The sequence below is a fragment of the Pleuronectes platessa genome, chromosome 11, assembly GCF_947347685.1.
Source record: "Pleuronectes platessa chromosome 11, fPlePla1.1, whole genome shotgun sequence".
Lineage (NCBI taxonomy): Eukaryota > Metazoa > Chordata > Actinopteri > Pleuronectiformes > Pleuronectidae > Pleuronectes > Pleuronectes platessa.
Window position 1 is genome coordinate 15,525,548 of NC_070636.1, and position 26,059 is coordinate 15,551,606.

The following is a 26,059-nucleotide window of genomic DNA, read 5'->3' on the forward strand; positions in this document are numbered from 1 at the left end:
CTCCTTTCCCAATTTCGTATTATTTTACCCAATTTGTTATGACTATTTTATATCTAATTAAAAAGGGCTTAATTCTAGTAACATTGACTTTCTTCTGAAAAAATAATATCACTAATTTTATTTTTCTTCAATACGTTCCTCACCTTTCTTCATGAATCTTTGAAATTATGATGTCATCTAATCTAAAAATATGACTGACCCATATTTGACTCCATGCACTCCTCACACTACACTGTACATCCCTCTTCTCTTTTTTGTACACTTTCCAACTCTTCTATCTACTTTAAACTGCTTTTTCATACAAATTCAAGTCAGCAACTCGGTTCAACTTCTGCTTGTGCAGACGCCAAGAAGCCTCAGAAATCCCACTTTCTCGTTTAATTGATGTAGTGACTTAATTTCACCTCAGTTCCTGTCACAGCCCTGCGGATGTCAAAGAGGCCACACGATAGAGAGGTGCCGGGTCTTCGAGGGCAGAGCGCCCACGGCCTCTGGACCCGGTGGGTGGGTAGCCTGGCGCAGCGTGGAGGCGCCGCTCGCAGAGAGAGGCAGATGGCCGCAAATATGTTCGGTCGCCTGGGAAAACACTGGCAGCTCCATCCCAAAGGCCTGAGCCCCTGTCAGCTGAATTATTCATACGAGTGGGACGTATCTGTTTGAAAAGTTCGGGAGGCTAGGGTTAAAATACATTTACTTGCATTGCCTTATATGTTTCTAAACTATCAAGTTAACTGTGTAGGCATTGGGACAAAGGTGAACATGGTGTGTTGAGCCATTAGAGAGGCTGAGTGCTGTGGAGGGAGATAGTCTCATATCCGTGCAGTGTAGGTGCTGCTGTGCGATATCGTTCCGTCTCCTCCTCCCATGAAAAAAAAAGAGGGAGTGAAGCAAAACAATCCAATAGCCGCACGCCGCCTTACTGCCTCGAGAACTTGTACGGAAATGTTGGTGGAACAGAAATAGGTTGCACACATATTGTGAATACCTCCCCATACACACACACGGAGGAAGTCAGACACAACGATTCATGCTGGCTTGATGCACATTACCTGTTTTATTGTTGCGAGATCTCCGTGCTATGTTTGGCATGTTTACCACGGAATATGGTGGGTGGATGAGACATAAACAAGAAAACGATGATGAGCATATAGCTGTGCAGGGAAAGGCAATTAAGCTCTGATGGGGTAAAGCTAGCACACTATTAACCGCTAATAACTCTCATCCCGCAGTGCAGGTGTTTGTCTCCCCCTTTGACGTGGGGGGGCTGGGGTTTATCCGAGCTGTGGTGATCGCCTGGATTTTTGACACACGCAGTTAATTGTTGCTGAAGGACTAAAACCCTCCAGTCCCACCACCACCACCGGCACCCAGTGGGAGCCGAAGCATTCGTGCTGCATCCCTTTCTTCTTTGATACTCAGGCTATTAAAAGTTTGACTGGATGATTCTTGGCAGTCGACTCACAGCGGGAGGTCGGCGTTACATCCGTAGCATGTGTGCTACGGTAGCGAAGCACGTTGGTCCAGATGGGTTTTCGGAGCCACTGGCGTGTAAATACTAGAAATGAGCCAAGCCAGGAAGTTCAAAGGCTCTGCTCGCTGCCAGTGGCCCTCGGTTGTGTGTGTAAGCTTTAGCGCGCCATTAGCAGGGACAACAGTTTTATTGACAATTGCAACTGTGTTATTTCTTCTGTAAATGGATGTCAGCAACCTGTGGTAATTGAATAGCTCCTTCTGTAGATGAGTAAGTCTGCTTCTCAGCTATGTTGGCAATGTGGCTATTTGCAGTATCATTCTGTCATTCGGTCGGTCCCATTGACTGTTTGTAAAGATGGATGACATGAAGTCTTCCCCAAAGTGAAACCAAAGCGTCTTGTTCGCCCCCTGGTGGCTGCCTGCTGTATAGGTCATAAATCTGAACTCCTCCATGTTGTGGAGGGGACATGGACCAAAGTAAAATGTCAAAGTAAATGTAAAATGGTATATATTTATATAGCACCTCTTTACCGCTCACTTCACAGTACAGTTTATTGCCATTCACCTTCTCACACACACATTCATACAGTGTATCTGTGAACAGCAAACGTACAGTACATGCCAAATCACACTGATGACTGCATCCCTTTTATACAAAAATAAAATCAAGCTTCTGGATATGCTACTCTGTCTTTACTTCATGTGTGTTCATTTACACTTACGTTACCATACAGTGTTGGAAGCAAAGGGGTCTTTGTACTTCCTGTCATTATTATTATTATGAGTTTTCTTATATACTATATATCGGTGCGGTCCTTACTACTTTTCCTCTTCTTCTTCCACATTCATTCCTTTTATCAGCCTTTATTCTGCTTCCTGCTGATAAATAATTAAATCTCATTTCAAGCATCCCGTCCTCGGAAAAATATCTTGTCCACTTGGACCCCCCCCCCATTCATTTATTCATATCCAGCACTTGGTACTTTTTTTATCAGTGTATGTGCTCTTTAACATGAATGGGGGAGCACTTGAGGAGAAAAGAACATTGGATGCAGGGAAAAGATGCTCTAATGTCTTGATAGAACATTTCCACTCACACAGACATGATGTGATCACAGTGTTGTGGTACTTGGTGGTGAAGCTTTGCTCCTGTAGAAGCAGCTATGGGGTGAATTACAGCTGGTGTCACACCTGGGTCACCCCTTCATACTAACACACCCTGAGTGGTGGTAGAGGAGGAAATTACCGTCAATGCCAACCATCACCTCCCACACTCCCTCATGAGCGGCTGTCAGCTGGCTGGGTTTAGGATGATGTACAGTCGGGACACCGAGGGAGTTCTCTCCCATCCTACGGAGCGGATGATATGGAAATAAAGTAGAAAATTACAGCGATCACACTACCAGTTAAACACTGACTCCCCCTTGAGTGGCAGGAGATGAGGAAATTACTGTAAATGACAAAAATCCCTCATTCCCCTACCACTGACAGTTTGCAGGTTTAGAGCGCTGCAGCAGTCAGACGAAAACTCGCCTGCCTGTCTTCTCTCTGCCGTCCATGAGTCACACTCTCTTCTCTCTCTGAAGTGCCCCTGGGGCCCACGGTATATCTCTCCTCTTCTACGGCTAAACCTCCATGCGAGGTGTCTACGGACCACTATTCTCTGTTCCTCTGTGCACTTAAGATAGCACAGTCGGGCCGAATGCTCTGGATATCACCTCCGCAGCTTTAGGACGATCTCCCCCGGCTCTTTATCATGTATGACCGTTTTTAACACCGTCTCCACTTGCGCCATGGGAGCCTTTATCTGAGGCGCTGGTATGGGCTGAACTGTCAGGGTCATGCTGAAGCCTGTGTGTCTGTATGCTAAGTGCCAGTGTGGGTTGCTTTCCTAGTTGGGTCAATAAGAGAAAACAACAGTAACAGTGCAAAGCTCCATCTCTTATATAACCAACTCCTGTCTGTTTAATGTGCTGGCCTGTCTCCTCTTTCCAGTGAAGGAGCCAACACATGAAAAATCCTGGAAGTCCACGGAAACATAATGGGATAATAATTCACAGTGTTTTGGCAGTCAGAGCTCTGCGTTGACAGGATTATTCACCTCATCCAGCGAGAATCACTGTGGCTGCAACAAAAAGCTTTTTCTCCTGTGAGTAAAGTCCTTCCTGAGCCAGTGTCTCTCCTGTTTGCTGACAATATGCTCTTAAAGGAGCACATTTAACAATGCCGCCAGTGTTTCTTCTCGGAGTCGATGCATGCTTAGGCGGATGTTAAAAGGGAGCGTGGTGTGAAGGGAGGGATGGGGCATCGGCTTGGCACCAGTGTGTCCTACTTCTAAATACCCTCCAAAGCCCCTGAGCTTCCCACTTATCGCTGGCTGAAAAGATTGCCTGGAATTGCACTAGAGATGCAGCCCGCCTTCAATGCCTCCTACTCTACTGCGAATAACCTCAGCAACTCTGCAGGACACCGACGGGCGCTCGCCGCTTTCCTGCAGAGCAGACGATATGCAAACACAGCAAATATCTGTGAAATTGGGGCAATGGACTTGGACGGGTCTTTGGACTGATGTAAACGCTAGTAAATAAACCGTTGGCCATTAAAGCGCTTGTTTGTGATGCTGATGAAGAATAAACTCTCATCGCACCATGTACTGTAAATACTAATGGGTTATTGGAAGCCACCCTGACATTAGTAAGTTAAAAGCTGCTGGTGCTCAGGGGCCTGGGGATGATGCTCGGACATGTTTGACAGCAGTGACTCGCTGGGCAATCTGCAGCCCCCCGGTCCTGCTGACACACTGAATTAGTAAAAATGGCATGTGAAAAAGAAGACAGGCTTTTACAGCCCCACATGGTTTTGTCACACGTTTTCTAAACAAAACAGCATCAGTGATAATAATCACACGCCTGTAATGCACTTTAAGTCGGTGCGCCAGTAACACATGAGGATCAAAGTGATGCAAAGGGATTGGAAACATAAATCCAAATAAAATCATTCTAAAGTAGTGAAGTGATGGAAGAAATATTCCATCCATCTATCCATCATTATCTTTTTCGCTCTTCCTTTAAGGGTCGTGCTGGGGCTGGAGCCAATCAAATATTAAAATACACCTCAGGAGTCTCAGCAGCCTGGACCAATACAGAAGTGAGGCGTCAGCAATGTATTGAGTCGACCAGGCCGAGCCTTGCTTGTTCAGGAGTGATGCTGCCAACAGTGAACACAGAGACAAGTCGGAACCCAACAGGTCACATCTGCTGAGTGTTGTGGTTTCACAGCAGATTCTATTTAAAAAGTGGGATTCAGCCCAAACTAATCCACCAGGTATAGTCAATTAAACTCACATCAGCAGCTGTGCTGAACGCTGCCGTGCGGCTTCAAAATGAACACGACCAAAACATCTGCTGTTGGATGCTGGTTTTTTGGCAAACTCTGGGAATCAAGCCGTGAACAAAACACTGACTTATTATTACAGGGTACATTCCACGTCCATCGAATATGAAGCAACATTAGCATTTGTGCAGTGGGTATAGAGTCACTACAAGCGCTGCCTTTAACTTTAATCATTTTTATAAGAAGTTTTAGAAATCAGTTGTTTAACTGAATTTTAAGATCAAAATTCTGTCCATTATAGCAAACAACAAAAAAGCTATTTTTCCTTTTAGTTGATCTAAATGATGATGTTTGAAATTACTTGAGCAGCCAATCGAAGTATTGAGTATTTACTTGCCTTATCAGTGTGATAAGAACTAACCCAAATGATAGACACAATCTTTCAGATAAATTTGATTTGTTCCATATCACATCCACTTACATAGAGGAGGCAGGATGTATGGCCTAGACTACAAAAAGTCCCCTGGTAGAAATGTAAACACTTTGTTGTCCATCTTTATACAGTCTATGATAATGATGGGTTTGTTAGTTAGGAAAAAGCCATAAGTGTCTTTCAAAAAATAAAATGAATATTATAGGAGGTTAAGTTCCCTTTCTTTCTTTTTAACAACCGGTGTTGCGTTATTAAGTCACACAGATGGATTCATGTTGTGAACTGATCTAGTTTACAGGGACTGCAGTAGCGTCCAACCCCGATGAGCACAGGTCTTTTAATGGACTCTCTGAATCATTTGTGTGTGCAGCCTAGTGTATGTGCAGAGTGAGGCTAAGTCTGCTTTGACTCAATTCAGGTGATGAAAATGTAACAGTTGATTGAGCATGAAGGTTACCGGAGCACAGGGGGCGTCTCTACTGCAAAATAACTAAGACCATGGAAAACCAATACCCTTATGATCAGAGCTTCTACGTTTATAGAAAGTGACTGACTGTGGTGACTGAACCAGATCATCTGGAAAATCAAATGTTTCCATTTTTTAATCTTTTAAATAAATGCATTCAAATAATAACATCATATATATATATATATACACATGTATATTGTATTATTTTTACCGGAGTCATAAATTGCATTCTATATCTCACACGACCATGCAAATCTCAGCACTGCTCCTCTATCTCTTTTACTACTTCTTCAAGTTTTCACTTTTGGCTTCAACATCAAACCTCAGGGATCATGATTCATGTCCTCACCTCCCCCTGTCCCATTTCCACCCTGACTAACGCTAATCAAAGTGGAGTATTTTGTCGCTGCTGACACGCTGTTCCTTTTTGTCTGTGGTGTGTTTTGTCTTTGTGTTGGCAGACCAGTCGGTGATGAGAATGTTTTTAATTTGCTGAATAGGGCTGATAAAGTACGGTTTCACTGATGAACAAAAGTTGCACACCACTTGTCCAATTACAAGATATTTCACGGTGTATTCTTTGAATGCTTCATTAGACGATCCTGTGTCGGCTCAGAAACTAGAAAAGAAGTGTCCAAAGAATGAGAAATGACAGAAGAATCTAACCTCAGTCATTTGAAAGAACTGGTAATTCCCCCTGACAAAGACAAAGAGCATAGCAGAGTAGAATACAGCTTCACACAATGAAGACTGTTAATGGAATACGCTTATCAACAGCGCTTTGTGAGACCGTACAACTGTAAGGTTGTAGAGTTCCAGAACTGTCAGGCAACCGCCCGGTTTGTGTTGTTTACGGAGACGTCAGATAGGCTGATAGATAGAAATGAGTTCCCCCCTAAAATAGAAGTTCTGATGAGTAGGAGGCAGACAGAGAGGGACCATCTGTGCACTGTTGAACCACAGGTAACGATGGCGGATGGAGTGTCTGTCGCTGGAGTGGTGTGACGCTCCGTAATTGTCTCTGGGTTGAGGCTGAGGCAGGGATGAGTCACCCAGGCCCCAAATGTTAATCTCCCTGGCCAACGTGTTGAACTAGACAGCCCTTGGAAAAAGACACCATCTGGCTCCACTCCAGAACGTGGACCTGCAACATCACCCCCCCAACCTCGGATGACTTCCGACCACCCTGACACTGGACCTGAGGGGGTTTCTTAAGCTGCTTTCAGACAGGCACTGAAGACCGTGCAAATTTTCTGAAACTATCCACAGGGGCTGTATATAAAATCCGGAAAATGTTCAAGTGAACCCATGTGAGAAAAGAGCGGCTTATTCGATATCGGCAGATGGATTTTTACGTGATGTCTTGCCTCCGAAATGCTCTACCCAGGCACCACTCCTCACCAGAATGTTCCGGAAATGTTCCTGTTGGTGTGAACATGTCTGACCTGATTAGGGCTGACAATGTCCTACTGCGTTCATATGTGAAAGGCGATCTCCAGGAAATGTCTGCAACATTTTCCACAATTCACAACTGAAATCAGCTCTTGTTGAGCTCATTAAACTTCAACACTGTCGCTGGAGCTCGCCAACATTAAGTATTTAATTGGACAAATGTTGGCGTGTGTTTGTCCGATTCATAAAAGGTCTAAAGAACCCATTCATCAAAACTGTGGTGCTATCCTCTAACATGCAGCGCGACTTCAAACTGAATTTGGGATGGTAAGGGCGCTGTGCTATAGGGCATTTTGTGCGTGGGTTAGATAATCAGCGGAAGATTTCTGCCTCTTCAGCTTGAAAATATTAGATTGTCCTTGTGGGAGACCTTGCTGCGTGCCGACTCCCATTTCCACTCCAATTGTTCTGTCAATAACTCATATGGTAGAGGCCAAATCCATAACAAAGCCGTGATTACTTTCATCAGAGTGAGTGAAAAAACCTCAGCAAAGGAAAATGCAGAGACCCGGAGTAATCTTTCTGAGCTTCTCTTTGTAAAAGCTGCACCTGCTTTACACATTTTTTGGAGCATGTTCAGATTACAGGTGCACATACAGAACACCACAGAACCCAGTTTCCTGCATTTCCTCTACCAAAGTGAGAAACGTTGATTTATTCTATCTTCCTCCTCACCGACATGTTTGATGCAACGTGAGTTTAATTCATTAAGACACTCAGCGTTGAATTTAACACCTCTGTGTTCGCTTAAAATGAAAATTGGTCCTCATCAACGGAAAAGAGAATAGGTAGGGAGCCCCGGAGCTTTTAAGCTGGTTATAATCATCAGGATCGACTGGGCTGAGGCAAAAATAGAGAAAGGCAGTGATGATGCTGCAATAGGGTGGTAATATGAGAAGGGGCTAACATGGTTATTCCCTGTTCCCTGACATGGCACAGCTGGCAGCAGGAAGCAAATGCACATTCATCAACTGTGTGTTTCCTTGTTCCCGCAACAAACGTTGTGTGTTTTAATATTAAAGTGATCAATGAATGAGGTGTTCCTGGTTTGAGTGTGACGTAGATGTTCTGAAGGGACCTCACCCTGACTGCTTTCCATGGACTCAAAAACCCAAACTCCAGAAGTGAAGTTATGTTACACATTGGAGTTAAAGTTTACTTTCCTCTAGTTTGTTGCATGTTTTTTTTGTAGGTAAAACGTTTTGTAAAAAGTTACAAAAACCTAAAGATCAGTGGGTTGCCGTATGACATCCCAGTGGCTAATCAGAGTAGACTGGGCTTCAGACTGGGCTTCATTAAGATGGGCCTTAAAGAGACAGGAGCTAAAACCAAGCGGCTGAAAATTCTTTATCACAGTTATATAATCTGTTGAATGATTTAACTTCTCTCATATTTACCTCAGTCCAAGCCCTTCTGGCTTCTGATTGGTTGATTTAACCAAACGTGACTCCGAATGAGGTTGTGTTTTTGTGGAGCTACTGAAGTGGGGAGGTCGTTGTCGATATATCATCTTGATCACCCCCTGGTGGCTGGCTTCAGCATATGTCAGAAACTCCACACCGGATGTGATATGAAACTAAAAAGTCAATATACACATCATAATTATTTGTTCAAAGATGGTTTCTGACAGTCTATAGGTGATTGCTATCATGCTGATGTATGTCTTAATTGTCTTAATGTAAATTGTTCCATGAGTGGGGTGAAACATCATGATCAACAGCTAAGACTGACTCATGATTGGTCAAAAGCATGTTCATAGACATGCCTCCAAATGATGTCATCAGCACAAGATGGAGACACTTTAATTCAGGAGATTTTGGCTTAATTTCTGGATGTTAGGATGAAGTGGAAGTGCATCATCTATCTTCAAAGGTAACCAGTGTGGGGTTTTTTTTCTTTTCACATTTATCACAGTCTAGGCCCTTCTTGCTTCTAAATGGTTCGATCATTATACCATGTTGACATCATGTGCTGTACTAAGCCAGCATGTGTAAATACAGCATGTGTGTACAGAAGGCCATGGAATCCTTTGAGCTAACTGTATCTCTTTGTGTTTATTTAACATTGACAGTCATATGTGATTTTGTCCATTTTACAGAAAAGCATCCGTTTTTGGAGACTCACTGTGATAAACTCAATCCTCCTATACTTATTAGAGGATGCTGTTAGTTAAACCATGAGTTCTGAAATTCAATTTGATATGAATTTCAATCACATAATTAAAAAAAATACTTTAAATCGTTGAACGTTTGGCAAATCAGGATTCTTTAATTATAAATGCACTTGAATAGGGAAGAAGGTCCATTAGCACATGTTAAATCTCTGTATAAAACAGGTTGTTGTTTTTTTTGTGATCAGCGCCTCAAAAGCTTTGAAGAGCTTCATCTCAATAACACAACGTCATCAGATTTTTTAGGACAGTTTGTGAACTTCACACTGCTGTGGTGTGAGTTATCCATGAGCTTTCACAATCCAGTATTTTCTCCTTCTGTCTCTTTGGTAGAGATATTGCTTCATTGCAGTGGACTAGTGGCAGAAACTTGGACTTTGGGCAGAAAAGTTCTCTGGTTCGTCTCTGGTTCGTCTCCACAGAGAAACAACAAAAAGACGAACCTGGATTGATCTGTCCAAAAATCCAAGAGGATTCTTTCTACCCTGTCTAGTGCCCCTGAGCAAGGCACCTTACTCCCCCAACATCTGCTCCCCGGGCGCCGTACATGGTCGCTCACTGCTCTGTGTGTCCTGCACCAGATGGGTTAAAAGCCGAGGTTAAATTTCCCTTACTGCATGAGTGTGCCTGTGCATGTCTGTGCATGTGTTTGGGACAAATAAATGCATCTTAATCTTAATCTTAATATCCTATATATTTGGTTGTGATCACAATATCCTGAGCCCAGGTCAGAGAAGTACTTTCCATAGACAATGCTGATGTCTTAAAGCAGCTGTGGCAGAGCAAATCACCGTCACAAGCGCTGGCTAAATTACAGCCTGCTGTCACGTACAGATAGCATACAGCCGGGAATGAAAACAGAAAAGGACACTCCACTTCATTTTTGAAATATGTTGAGAGGATATTAGATCACATACCATGGAAGCCTATTCAATAATTCAAGGGGGGGTGTGAGGGTTCGCCTGCAAATCCTGGATCTTGCTCGACATAATAGATGGTTCATTTCTGGGTCCCCTGAGGTGAAAGAATAAAAGATTCATAGGTGAAATTTGGTCAATGCAAGAAATGCATCAGCTGTCACTGAAGGTGGTCTGTCCACATCACAGATAATCAATCAGCAGTGTGGAAGGATTTGCCATAAAACAACCCTACTGTGGTGCTCAAGCTTCACTATCTATTGATTATATCAATCAGTCAATCAGCCATTAAGGTAACACACCCCTGGAACATATCCTGTTATTAGCTAGCCCTCGGAAATGTGTCGATTAAGGCTAAGTGTTGGCTCCCTTGGCTGTGATCTGTCAGTGGCTCATCTTAGGTGAACAAGCTCAAGTTATGTATGTTGGATTCTGGTATTGCATCTCGACAAGAGGGATTTGGGTTTGAATCCCAGTTTGCATGTTTTCTGGTTACTCTGGCTTCCTCCCACATTCCAGAGACATGCGGACTGGGATGAGGTAATTTGAAGACTTTAGGTGTGAATGTGAGTGTGAATGACAGTTTGTCTCTATATGTTGGCCCTACGCTGGCGACATGTTCAGGATGTACCCCTGCAAATATCAGCTGGGATTGGCTCCAGCTGCGGGATGGATGGATGGATGGATGGATTGATTGGAAGGACTTGGGCAGATTTTGAATGAGGAATGGCACACCATACTTCCATTTAGTCCAAGTGACCATAAGGACCCAGAACTGTTTGGCTTGAGTTTTGCAGGCAGAGAGATCCTGGGTTGTGTCGTAGGATTGGGTTAGGGTTAGTTTTTTGTTTTGTTTAGACATTTCCACTGATTTTCCCGGCAATAATTCATGGATCTTATTGAAAATATTTCAGGCACCTTAAGGTGAGTGATACCTATATGGTGCAGCTTTATTAAAATTAAAAGGGACTGTTGAGCCTTGTCACAGGTGCCATTTTACTTTCACTATTAAATAATGATTGGTAATAGTAATTTTTAACAATGAATTAATTCAATATTGAATATTCATTTTAGGATCATTGAAAGGGTTAGTTAATAAACAGTATTTTTGCCTGTAATTAAACCGGGACTTTCGCTCTGTCACTTAAGTCAGTTTCATTAAAAAATGATTAGAGGGTTTTAATGGGACAGGAGTTGCACGAGGGAGAAGATGACAGCGGGACAAAGGCCAACACTGCTTACTTCTCCTCTGCCGGTCTCTATCGTGGAGAGGAGTCACTCCTCCTAGGCCAGGGTGCAGCAAAGCACATTACAGGTGTGTGGTGCTGCCTGCTGCCCTGCGGCGCTGTGAGATGAGGTTTTCCCTCCACATGTCAGCCCTGCCGCCCGAATTACATTACCTGTACCAGTGAGTTGGAAGTAACAAGGCTTTATTGCCAGCATTGGAAATCTGTCATCCAGCGAGAACAGAGTTGTTTTCATAGCACCTCACCAGACTTGAAATGATGCTCGGAGAAAAATGTCCTGGAGCTCGGCATCACACGCGCAGAGCTGCCCGGCAAGTGTGCCGCTTGCTGTCTGACAACAGGTTCAGCTCGTGTTAGTTACAATGAGTAGGTCCAGAGGCACACACACACACACACACACACACACACACACACACACACACACACACACACACACACACACACACACATCCAGACACATACACACACACACATGCACACAAGTGTGTCTCAATGACTCCATAGACCATTACGTTGACTTAGATTGATTTCCTAGGGATTTACTCTGACCTTAATCATTTACACAACCACATTGACTACTTGCCTAATCCTAACCTAAACCCATGCCTTAACCTAACCTTAACCTAAACTTAACCCTTACTTAAACCTTAAACATGTCTTCACCTTAAAATGTAATGATTTACATGACTGTATCAGATGTAGGTCCCAACAATATGAGTAATGCCTGAACCACCCACACTCTCTCTCTCCGTGTCTCTCACATTGTCACACTCCTTTCCCTAAAAGCCCACCAGCATTCTCACACTGGCACAGGTAATAGGCTTGTAGGAGCTGGGGTAACAGCTATGTGTGTGTGTGTGACAGGACGAAAGGGGAAGGGATGGAGCCTAATGATGCCCAGTGGAGCTATAAAAATCTCCCCTTATAGTAGCCATGACAGGAAATCCTTGAATCTTGAAAGGTCAAGGTCCTCTCTTACTCACTGATTGCATGTGAGCACGAGAAGAACAGAGCTGAGGAGCAGTATGACTCTGAGCTGAGGCATGAGATGCGCAGAGGACTGAAACGCACAGCGTCCCGGGAGTCAGGAGCAGATGGTGTTATAGCATCATGGCATGAAACGGAAAAAGGGAAGAGAAACATTACTTTAAATCAAAAGTTGACTAAGCTGATTAAGATGTGATGCATCATTTGGCTTCAAAGTGACTCTACACACACACACACATTCACACACACACACACTTGTCTCTATGTAGTTGTGAGACACTCATTGACATAATGCATTCGCTAGCCCCTTACCCTAAACGTAACGATCACAAGTAAATGCCTAATCCTAACCGAACCCTAACCTAAACCTAAGTCTAACCCTAACCCTAAAACCAAGTCTTTGAATTTGTCCAGAATGTCCTCACAACATCAAGATGTCCTCACAATGATGGTATTGAACCAAACTTGGCCCTCAGAACTATAGATAGACATTCGCATACACACACATACATACACACACACACACACACACACACACACACACACACACACACACATTAAGCCATTCAACAGTTTACTAATGACAGGCTAAAGAACCATCTGTGTGTGTTGTAATGGATGGAGCTGAGCACAGATGGGAGAGGCTGGATCTGCCTCCCAGTTTTATTTTATTGTTACTGGAGAACACATATTGTCATTTAAATAACCATCTCAGATGCTGCCTCAGTGTCCTCTGTGGCTGCGTATCAGGCCTGATAAATATCACGCATCAATACCTCAGATGCGATCACGTAGATTAGGGAGCGAGGGGAAATTACTATCCATGAATTGTGTAAACTAGTGTGTTCTGAGCCTCTGTCTTTCTGGAATATATTATTTTCTTGGCCTGTGGTAATGTTCTGGTGCTAGTTTAGAATTACTGTCATTAGTGAGTTCTCCTCAAACTATTCTACAATAACGTGTCATTTATTATTGTTAATTGTTATTAACAATGTTATTGTGCTGGACGTTGTGTGCAGAACATTCTATAAACAGTATCTGGTTCAGAGTGAAGTTTGAAAACTTTTTATAGTCTATATATAGGATTTTTATAAAATAAAATAAATGTATTTTATTACTGTTCACGTGTGTGTGGCTTATATGTAAATTTGAATGATTTTCTTAACGGCTGATATTTTCTCACACATTGAGCGTTGGCTATTTCAGAGGTTTGTCAAGCAACCGACACGATCTTCAAACCACAGTCTGCACTCCCTCAGGCCATTAACAATACCCATGGCAAGTGTGAAGCCGATGAGATGATCGGTTCATGAGTTATGTGACCCAAATACAGACAGACAGAGATTTCCGGAATTAGAAGATATTGAAAGAAGGTGTTCAGAAGCACTCCTGACATGACTTATCCTCTCCTGCGATTAGAGTTTGTCTCCTGTGTCTCAAACATCAAGAACAGACTTGTGGGCCCAGTGAGGGCCGAGGCAAACCTGGGCTTGATGATGCTTCCTCTTTCCTCTCTCCCTCTCTCCCTCTCCCGCTCTCTCTCTCTCTAACCTAATTACCACCAGGCCTCAAGGAATGGGACCAGCAGGAGTAGTGTGTCAGGGGACGAGGCCAACATCAGGACAGATGGTCCTGAGGTTTTACAACTTCAAACCAATCTCTCGTAGATATTATTACATGATTGGTTGCTGCAGTGCCCCACATAGGAAGCCAAGATGAAGACGTATTGATCACAAAAGGGGAAAAGAAAGACTGAACGTGAATTCAGGATCACCTCTTTCTCACACAGACAGCAAGGGTGAGTAAGAGCAGCTTCTATACAAGCTATTACATTGGCAGCAGCAGGGAGAAATTGTGCCCGGTCTGAGGCCCCCATGGGGGCTTTAAACAGTGAGGATCCTCAAAATAGACGGTGTTATCCACTGCCTCTCACCTGACACTCACACCATTGTTGATTTCCACTTTCACATTTTAGCAGCTTACCCTCGGTCTTGTATCACAGTGAACACCTTGTGACCCAGAGGTGAGACTTAGATTGCTCTTGTGAGTGAGATTAAGGGACAGTGGTGTCTGGGCAAAGAATTAAGAAACCCTGTCTAGAGAGAAGTTTAAATCTGACCATCAGGCAGATAGCAGCAAATGTTCTCTGTCCTGTGCACAGACTGTGTGAAGATTGACATTGAGTCTCTACTTTTTTACACTATCCAGAATCATGCCAAGTCTTCGCAGTAACGATCGGTTATAGAGCCGGGGTAGTACGGTCCGATCGATACTCGATCAATCGTGGGTCAGTCTCAGCTGAAAATCATGACGTTTCACCCCAACTTCGAAGCATCAAATAATTTATTAAAACCAAAGCTACTGGAGAATTTAACACTGGACGGATCCTTCTCTCCCGGTTCTGCGTTCATTTAATTCACATTTTCGAAAAGCTTACTGATACAGACGAAAAAGACAAAATGCAGCAGTACTAAATTAAAGCAGTGTAGCCAAGAGTTCAAGCAGGAGGACCATAGGATACAAGGAAAGAATCCTGACTTTGCAAGGTGGTAAGTTGGACCACCGCCATTTACAACACAGACGCTTTGCTAAAGAGGCACATGATCACAGTCGGCTCGATGTTGCCATGTTTGTTGTCGTCAGAAGCTCTGCCCTCTAATGGATGTTTGGTTAACAACCATGCCAACATTATGGTTGCATGGATATATGTTGGCAGTGATGGTTAAATCATTTTAAATGGACGCATTACTTTTTGTAAGTAAAGGCAGTATTTAACAGCCTTTACAGGCTTTTGACCTCTACTGCAGCCATCCACCAGGGGGCGATCAAGATGCTTTGGCTTCACTTTTGTGGAGCTGTCATTTCGTCCATCAGTTAATGGCCAGGTGCAGTCTTTAGAATTCTTGTCGCATCCCATCATCCCTCCTCATGTTAATACCCTTCCTTTGCTTTATCCCTCTAATCACAGACCCGTGGCTGTGAGGACATTGAACCATATTAGAGTCTGAACCTTTCCAGAGTCCCACAGGCACTCAACATGCAGGTGCTGTGAGACGTGTTTGCAGTGAACGTAGCCTCCCTGCATGTGAATTGCTGTTGGTGGATGTTTTTTTTGGGGTGCTTTTGCAGAGGAGTGAACTGCAGGTAATGCGATTCTCCCCCTCCGGAACAAAATGACCTTTTGTTGCTCGTAGCTGCAGCCGTGGTTCATTTTTGACATGTAATGAAAGCAGCACAGCAATAAACACACACAGTGCAGAGAAAAACCAGCCTATATGAGTAACCCTCATTTCAGACAGTGTCTCTCCCCCTGTATCTGCATTGGCCACTTTGTTTTAGAGTGGACGCTCTGTGCAGACAGACTCCTGTTTTCCCTGCACTCAGGCCCTTAGCAACACGTGGACTATCTAACAACAGACATTTACAAGAGGGCAGATGATCTTTTTCTGTCCTCCTTGAGTCTCATCAACAGAAAGGTGACCTGATGAGTCACTGTGGCTCGTGGCTTATACTTTCCGGAGTGTAAACCGTCGTAGACTCAGTCTTTCCATTTCGCTCACAAGAATCGATGCCAAAGCTTTGATTTTTATGCAACCAGGACGCTGTTTAATTAAAGGTAACTCCTCTTTTCTGTATTTATTTTCAAAGTGAGTCAAAAAGTCTGACAACAAGATTATCCCCTCCATCCAAAGAGCTCAAGCTGTTATTGTAATTTAGTCAAGCTGGCACGCTGCCCAGGCCGGAGCGGAACTTCAATAACTTTTAATTGCTCAGCACCTCTTGCCACTGCGTTGCCATGGAGATAGAGAGAATCTCTGACACACACATAAACTTAGAAACTCCTAATTAGGATTTTGGATTGACTTCCATTCATTGTGGACAGCCGAACCAAAACTATATTCCAGGGGCGGATCCACATGCAGGCCAGTGGGGTAATGGCTCCAGCTGTATTCTGATCGGCCCCTGAAGTGTCCTTGTCTTGTCAGTAGAATTTTTTAAAAGATAAATTAGACAACCATCCCCAAACTTTTTTTTTTTTATTTCTAAGAGTTATAAGTTCACAATGTGCAGTTTTTCTGATCAATTAAATGATGTGTGGTTTTGCTCAAAGCTAAAGAACTAGGCGTCGACAAGGAATGACTTAAAAGTGAACCTTGCAGAATCTGAAATTGTGCATGGATGTCAGACATATATTTGTTAATTTAGTAAATTGTGGCCAACTTTGACATAATCCCACCCATGACCAATTCATGCCTAACTCAACCTTAACCAGGATTTTAGAAATTATATTTAACGGACCTGACAAGCTGTTTAAGCTGTAAATGGTCCTTAAGAGGGAACAAAAACACCGGACACACACACACAGTCAGGGTCCCTTCACAGTTACCATACGGAACTGGCTCAAACAGGCAACACTCATCATCTCTCTCCCCCCCCCCCCCCCCCCCCCCCCGAGGAGCATCCAGCCCCTCATCAGGCTGAGGCTAATTGGACTCTCTGTACAGTTGTGTACCTACGAGTCTCTTTGTCATGACAGGGTCCGTATTGTGCTGTGACCACTTCAGCTAAAGAGGCTGTTAATTGCTGGTGTTGGATTAAATTAAACATGAATCCATAGGGCAACACCTGACATGAGGAAAGAATGTCACCGAACCCTTTCTCTTAATTACAGGAGCTGATTGGCAGAACTGGATGAATATATACTGAATGTCTGTGATGCATTATCTACATGTTGACCCACGTGAAACCCAGAGCGCCTCCTGACGCTCGTTATTTGTTGCCTCATCCTTGAGAAAAACCCCGAAAACTCCATCCAGCGGAACAACACAAAGAGGTTATCGAGCACACACTTAACCATCAGCAGGTCGAGATTATGCCACTCGAGAGAGAGAGGCCAGATTTGACTCGATGGGATTTCCTCTTCTGCAGATTCAAACAATCAATTTCAGTACGTTTCAAATCCATTCCCACTAACGATCACAGGGGTCACATTTGAGAGGTATTGGCAGAAGAGAAAAATGGCTTTGGTGGAGTGTAAAAAGGCTTTTTTTCAGCTGCAGGGCCTGATGGGAGAACCAGTTGTTCATGTCAGAAAAGAAACAGCTTCTCCTTCAGGGCATTCCCGTGGAGATGGCAATTAGGGGAAGAGATGGATCAGCGAATGTGTCTCTTTCAGAGCCGTTAGTTTTCAGTTGATGCCTCACTGAGACGCGATATTAGACCCGGCAGGTGATTTGGTGAGAATGGCCAAGAGCTTTTTTTTTCACGTGTTCGTGTCAGCGTGGGATTGAGGAGCAAATATCATTCACACGTCTCCACAGTGGAAAGTTTCGGACCACCGCTCGGGGGGGAGCTTCTCCAGTCCGCCGTGTTGCTCCTTGCTCGGCCGTCGGTGTCTCTCTCCCCGGTGTGTGAGATCTCACCGCTCCCTCGCCGTGAGTTGACATTTTAAGAGAGGTGGCAGAAGGGAGGAGAGGGAAGGGAGGAAGAGGGGGGTCCTCTCTCTCTCTCTCTCTCTCTCTCTCTCTCTCTCTCTCTCTCTCTCTCTCTCTCTCTCTCTCTCTCTCGCTCTCTCTCTCTCGCCAGCAGGCTTTATTCTCACCTCGTTCCCCAGGGCGCCACACACCAGCTGGAACTCTTTTAATTATGCACCCAGTATGGCACAGAGGTCAAAGTGACACTGAGAGAAAAGTATCGTGAGACAGGTTGTATACTTGGGAGACTTTAGTTTATGATGCGTCACCAGTCAGGACAGACTACATGCATGAAACATACACAGAATGAACAGTCCAGTCAGACGACTCGCGTTGAAACAGTTATTGCAACAGTTGAACATGTTATTGTTTAGAGTCTAGGCTCCGGGCTAATCACTCCCGCAGATATGATTACATAGATATGCTTGGAGTGATGAGCAAATATTTATGGCCCCCGTCGGAGCTCACAGGTGGATGCAGGGGTGGTGGAGGGGCTGAAGCAACTGGCAACAATACTGACGCAGCAGTAGGGCAAACAAAGGGAGTGATGGGACATTTTCTCTGCTTAATATCAATGTGTTGTAGATGCCCATAACTCTTGTACTGTATATATCTTCTTCCATTTTGTTCCATATTGTTGTTTTATGTTGTTTTTATATTGTTGCTTTTATATTGTTGTTTCTATATTGTTGTTTTATGTGTATAGGTTGTTTTATATTGTTGTTTTATGTTCAGTGCACCAATGAACAACACCAAGGCAATTTCCTGTATGTGCAATCATACTTGGCAATAAAAATAATTCTGATTCTGATTCACATGATGTATGTCACATGATGTATGTCACATGATGTATTTCACATGATGTATGTCAGATGATTGGAGCAGCGCAGCTCGAGTTGGCTGCCTGAACTTGCTCGCAGGCGTCGATCCATATGTGTCACATTTTTGCAGTTTCATTTACAACAGAAGTGGACGTTTAGACAAAAGTACAGTAAGTCAGAGAAATTGCAGGTTGTGCCCTTCAGTTAGTTTGGTTGTATGCAAATTAAATATTTGTAGAAGCTTAATAATCCTCAGAAGTGTCCGTCTGTCCAAAAGTAACTGACCTGGTGATTAAATCTGGTAAAAGAACACACAGAGTTAAAGCAGTTTCATTATAATAATGAATCTGTGTGGAACATTTGCTCAGCTTATTTCTCTGCTGACTTCAGATGCAGATTTGTCAAAAACCTCAGCTGTGGGTTCGGTTCCGACCGGAGCCTTTGCTTTCTCTTCCCCACTCTTGCTCTCCATGCTACGCTTGAACAGTCCTCTCAATAAATTATGTCAAATGTGTATTGTAAAAACATACATTTGGATAAATAGGTAAATTTTGTTCATACTCCCGTGATGATGCATTCAAATTGGACATAACATCATTGATTTCTGTAGGTAGAAAATTGGGATAATACACGTTCCCAATTCAATAAGATATAAAGCATAGGTCTAGCTGTTTTTAGACATTTTACATCATAAAATGTTCATAAAATAAATATATCTGTTGAAACACATTAAACACACATTTAAAGTAGCAATCAAAAGTTTCATGCATCTGGAAGTTTAAATGAAATTGCATTTAAGGCATCACTTAGCTTTCCAAACAAAATACAGGCAGAAAGAAAGTTTAGCTGCATGTTTTAGGCAATGAATTAATTTAAAGTATATAAAGCAGTTTGAAGCTGTAGGGCAACCAACAGAGTTAAATTTGGTCTAAGCTGACCCAGCAACTGATTCACGTCCAATTAGAAGGCAATGCATAACAAGTAGGGGACTGTAGGGTATGGCAACACTGCAGCTACAGAAAAACAAATCTGTTAATACTCCAAGCAGAAAGTGTACTAATACAAACACATCAAGTCCAGGATTTGGAGTTTGAGTCCATTCAAACCAGTCAGCAACAGATCATCAGCTCAGAGGTTGAACTGGGTCATGCTGTTTCCACATTCTGGCGCCATAATGTTTGCCAGAAGTTTTGATAAAGTATGTTTGTGAAAATTCCTGGGAGGCATCCTTGGTCAGTGTGGAGACGGATGTGGCTGTGACTTCAGAAGATGAATCGATGGAGCTGCAACAAAGAGAAGCACAGTGAGAGATTCTGTTTGTCCGATGAATTCCTGATTTGCCACTTCAGCACCGCGGCGTCCATCGTCTCTGGCGTATGACACAACATGAATCTAATGATTTTTTTTTTCTTTCTGACCCGTTTGAAGCTGGATGCTGAAATGCTCCAAACCCCTGTAGTGAGACTAAAACCTATAATTCACACTATGCCTTCTACTTTAGAAATGTAGTTTCTAAAGTACTTTAGTACTTTAGTAGCATATTAAGTTTGAGCTACACAAAGTATCAGGGATTGGTAATCCTGGAAAGCAAGAGCAGGCTATATTTTGATAATATGCAACTAATACTTCCTCCCACGAACTGCAAGAAGATGACTTCCATGACTCGCTCTCTAACTTCTGGTAATGGTTTTTATCGTCTCAGCGGTAAATGTCTCCCCAACTGAAGACCTCGGTCATGAGCAGGGAGAGCACAGGCAGGCAGGTCCATTAGTGACAGACAGGTAAACCGAGCAATCGTTTCATTTGGTTTGAATGAAATGATCGGTCGTGTTCATAACAGTCCTGTGACTTACTTTTACAATCGGGACGCGAAGAGGATTTCAACAAATAAAGAGTTTCAGAATCAATTTTTCAACCATAACTTCAAGTTATTTTTCCTGTCCAGTTCAGACCACAGGTCATCAGATTGACATAGGACTGAGGTAATGTTAAAAGGTCATTCTCATTCACCTTAACATCAGGAAATCACTTTCCAAACTTGAAAACTTTTCAAAGTCTGACCACAATTTAATCTTCGCAGGTCCAAGTGAATAAAAAATGATCGTGTCACCTGGACATCTGTCTTCTCCCTCACACCCCCCCAACGACTTTCAACCATGACAAGTCTGCTCTGCGACGACTTCTGAATCATTAATGACACTATTACTGCCTGATCCGTCTTTTAGAAGCAGCGGTCTCATTTCTGAAGACTGGGACAGTTTTTAATAGCCTCATCTCTCGCCATTTTTGGAAAAGAAAAAAGAAGAAAAGAGAACACCGTCACAGAGTTTCAATTAGGAGTGGATGTTTCCATCAGGAGCTGCCTACGAACATGTCGCATTTAGTTTATGGTTATTTTTGTCACTGATGCTCCCATTTAGATGGTGTTATTTCATTCCATTAAGTCCAATTACAAGAACATGTAGCAGGAAGTGGGGACATCTTGAGACATTAAGAGTGAACCGTCCTGACATTAATGTGGAGTAAATGTTCAGTGGTAGTGGCCTCTTGTTGCTTGTACATCAACACCCCCCCAGGCGGCATCCTCCCTTCCCCTCCTACATGTATTGTATACAGAGTGGCTGCTGCTGCCCTCTGAGCTATAAAAGATAAGACAGACGGATGACACACAGACAAATACACAGACGTGCTGTGCCACACATTTTGAACACACGTGTGCTGCGAATGCAAACACACGGTTGCAAGACACACAAGTGTTCTCCTGATAATCATTTATAGAGCCGGGTGCAGCGAGGGGCAAAGTGCTGTTATTACGGGCGAGCAGCGACGTTCTCCTCTCGAGGGCCCTTCACACCGAGCCGCAAACGCCATTAGCTTGGGCACGCAGGAGATACAGTGTTCACTTTCTATAGTTGTTCCCAAGTACTTCTATAGGCAGAGAAGGAGGCCCACCGTTCCCTCTCTGCCGCTATACAACCCGACCAAGGTCCGTTTTTACATGGGATGGGAGCAGAGACAAAAGGACGTAATCCTCTCCATGTTGTTGTGTGTCAGGGGATTTGAGGAGTCCGTCACAGTGGCATCGAACTCAACTGATTTCAAAGCCTTGTCTCCATTGTTGTGAGTGGAGGGGTTTATCTTCCCACGAGCGATTGTGATGTTTCAGTGCTAATCTGTTGTGCACCTGATTGTTCTCGTGCAAAACTGCTCGTGCTCACATGTAGGCGAACTCAGGCCTGAAATACAAAGGCTCTCTCTCTCTCTCTCTCTCTCTCTCTCTCTCTCTCTCTCTCTCTCTCTCTCTCTCCCTCTCTCTCCCTCTCCCTCCATCCCTCTCTCTCTCTCTCTCTCTCTCCCTCTCCCTCCCCCTCCCCCTCCCTCTCTCTCTCTCTCATGCCCCCTGTGAGAGTCTTATCAACAGACTTGAAGCAGTAATTCTCCATAGCCGGTGCTCGTCAATAATTCATGCCAAGACGTTCTCTCAAGCTTATGGTGTGAGATTGGTAATTGTCTTGCCACGCACTGCTCTCCGGCTCCTCCCTCCTCTGCATTATATGCGTTATTAAATCCATATACATCTGGCTGCTTTGTTCTGGATTTATGGGGCCCTTGTGTGAGTCATCCACTTAATGCTTTTCCCAGGTAGTGGGTTTGATTGTTATGGTGGCTGGCTGAGTAAATGTGCTGCAGTTGGATAGACGCTCCGCTTGTTGTTCTCTCTTTATCCACTTCTCCAAAAGAGTGTGTATAGCTTTGTCGTTGACTGTGACTTTAAAGCTGCACAATTCTGCGGGGACAAAGGACGACTGAGGATGAATATTACATTAGTTTACAGGTAAAAACCCACAAAGAGAGGTGCAGAGAGAACTGCTGAGAAAGAAACACACACACTCACTCACACACACACACACACACTTCAAGACATGGTTTTCAGATTGGCCTTTAAAAACTTGACACCTGATTTGACTGATGTATGTCGTCACCTGCAGTATGTTGGTCAGTGTGATAAACGGTTAAAGCTGAAACAGCATGGATAAGAATGCCATTATCGATCAACAATGATATCGATTGGAGTCTGAGTACTAGCAATCGTTGGATTGAGCCATGGTATCGAGAACCTGCCGATACACATACTGGACAGATCCTTCTCCATTTCCCATCTGCTTACATGAAGGAGGCAAGATTTTATTTTTCTTTATAATTGTGCAAACCACCAGGGGGAATTTAAAACACTTTGGTTTCACCTTATTTCATCTAGCTTAATATTGAGTCTATAGTCAGTACTCCTTAGCTCATCGAATCAAAAGTAACACGATTAGTTGAACACTATGACTGGTGATATTACTTAAAGTTCCATGAAAACAATAACAATAAAGAAATACCTAACATACTACATTGTGGTTTTACAAAGCATTAAAAACCCTTCACAGAGTGATAACCATTAACATGGGTACTGTTAAGTATATTTTTCAAGTTGCCACAAGTTGCCACATACACATTTTTCAAGTTGCCACATACACAATCCAGCTTCCATAAATACTCACTACTCACCCAATATGTCTTAATCCTCTGCTGAACATAGTCTCCAACCATTCAGCATGTTCACCCCTACAAACTACAGTGACAGTTATTTTAGGAAAATAAATACTTTTACATTCCAGTATCGTGATCTGTGTTTAAAGATATACATTTTTGTTTATTGACTAGTTTGTCAGTAGGATGGTAATAGAATGGGACCTACAGCATTTTAAGAAAGAGACAAAATTACAGTTTGTGGTGGAACCAGGCAGCTTTAACATTGAGGCTTTCTCTTATTCTTTTTCTGACAATTTCACTAATTTCCAAGGGAATAATTCATGGATCTAGATGAATAAATAGGAACCATTAGAGAGCTGCTAGCTGTGAGTGTGTGCAATTTGGTGCAGCTTGATTGAATTTAAGATAACTGTTGGCAGAGATGGACTGTCATTCTAATTTTGGCTTTGTTGACAGTAAGAAAAACTTGAAATAATTAAGCCCTCATCATCGAAGAACATGTAACAGTCAAGTAATAGCCAAATGTAATTTGATGCCCATGTTGTTGGATGAAAGATGAATAACAGATTCGTATTATTCATCAAAAAAACTATAAATGCATTAACATAATCTCCCACATCTTAATTCAGGGCTTTAGAGTCTGTATTCTCTCCACAGTGGAAGAAATTCACTCACATATCTGCTGTGTTAAATGATGAATGATCAGTGGAGGAAAGAGGCAAGAGAGGAGTTAGAGAGAGGGTCCAGAAGTGTGCCGCAACGGCACGAACTGTGGCGCAGCGTGATGCCGTGTGCCTGCGATCGTGACGTGAAGTAGACTGTAACTGTGGAGGGAGACTGAGGGAACATGCTTCAGCTGAGAGGAATCAGAAGAAGCTCCTTTAAAATCACTGTGTTCTGCTGAGCCCGGGAGATGAACCCTCCAAACGTTCACTTAATCAGCTTTGCTATACTGTGTGTGTGTGGGGGCATATGCGTGTGAGTGTGTGTGTGTGTGTGTGTGTGCAAGCGTCGGAGTGTACTTCTAGACAGATGCTTAGGGAGCCATAAAGAATTTAATAGCCCGACCTTAGCAGCCGCTGTAGTGCAGACGGTTGTCTGCTGATAATACAGCTAGGTGTGCAGAAGCAGAGTCTTTCTGATGTCAATTGATTTCTAGCAAGACTCTTCCAGGCATCGGAGCACTGGTTGCTCACATCAATATTTGACCTGAGTACATTTTTCTGTTCCAAACCCTTTACAGGTCTATATAGTTTTTTTTCTGTATGTTCATGTGTGTGTTTAAACACGCGTGTCCACTGTCCATGTCTTTGAGTGACAGGGTGTCCGTTATTTACTGTCTGTGTCCCCCCCCGTGTGGAGGTTGAGTGGCGGGCCGTGCCGGGCCTGATTTCCTGCAGCTGATGTGTGATGTGTTCGGGGCTCCGGAAGCTTCTGAGGTGTGATTTTTTTTATCTCGGCCACTCGGGAAGAGCAGTGACAGCCTCTTACACTTGGCCCGGAGCCTCTGACCAAAGCACTCGATACATTCAATTCACCCACAATGCAGCAGTGTTACCATGAACATACGCAATGTGGAGGTGTTTCAGTAAACTAGTCAATTCTCTTGTATTTTTAATCACAACTCACTCTGTCTTCAATGCCTGATCTTTGCAGTGGACTGAAACATCCAGTATTCACTTTATATGATGATCTATACAATACTTTTTCAGGGGGTTTTCTTCCTCTACAGTTTTATAAAGGTGTTTTGAGGATCTAAAAGAAAATCTGCAAAAGTTTCCAGTAATTCTCCCAAACTGATTGGTCAAAGTGGAAGCCTTTGACCAATCACAAGAGAGTGGACAAGCTGGCCGATTAGAGATGCAGCAGGGAAGTGGGCCTTAAAGAGACAGGAGCTAAGACCAAGTGTTTTACACAGAGGCTGAAAAGAGGATCTGCAGAAATCAGTCTGAGGAAAGTGATGTGTTTGATGAGAGCATGCAAAACAAATTTGGGTAGTAACCCAAACTTTAATTAAGAACCTCAAAAGTAGCAGAAAATGGCTCATTTAATTTACTGAAAGTATGTTTATCACATCGTAAAGATTTACATATTTAAAAAATAAAAATGTCTGTACCATCATAATAGATGTTGTTGGAGCCAATTCAGATGAGAGCAATGGGCTAAAAGCAAAGTATTTTTTTATTTTTTATTTGATTGTCTCATTTTTCTACAAACAACAGTAATGAATTGTTTGAATGAGTAAATAAATTAAAATGAAACACGTAACACTTGGGATTGAAATTAAAAAATGACCTCCCTGTGTCCTCACTGTAGATTGAAGACATTGTGACACGAATACAAGATGAGAAAGCAGGAGGTGTAGCCATCCGGACCGTCAAAAGCTTCCTCTCCAAGATCCCCAGTGTGGTATCAGGTTAGTATCTGTGTGTGCATGTGTGTGTATGTGTTTACTGTCCATGTCTGTGTGTGATTGTTATCTTTTTCCTCCTTAATAATCCTTAATCTCCCCTGATGAGCTGATAATTGTGTGTGCACACGTGAGAGCGCTGCAGTCTTTCCCAGCGAGAGTGCTTTGGCGAGACCGGACGAGTCAGAAACTGCAAAGCAAACATGACCTTTTGGGCTCGCTTAGTTCGCTGCTGCCACAGTTGGAAGCAGATGATGCCTTTGCAGTGAAGACCTCGGCCACTGGGGGGAAACTGCCTGTGGTGTGACGCTGCCCTTGTCATGCTGCAGATATGCTA

The 26,059-nt window shown here is 43.3% G+C and overlaps 1 protein-coding gene across 1 annotated transcript in view; it reads left to right on the forward strand.

Annotated features, from left to right (window-relative positions):
* LOC128450761 (regulator of G-protein signaling 6) overlaps positions 1-26,059 on the forward strand; it is a 45,202-nt gene that overhangs the window by 4,821 nt on the left and 14,322 nt on the right. Inside the window, exon 3 of the mRNA XM_053434414.1 lies at positions 25,629-25,728. Within this exon, the coding sequence (XP_053290389.1) occupies positions 25,629-25,728 (100 nt within the window). The remainder of the gene's footprint in view (positions 1-25,628; positions 25,729-26,059) is intronic.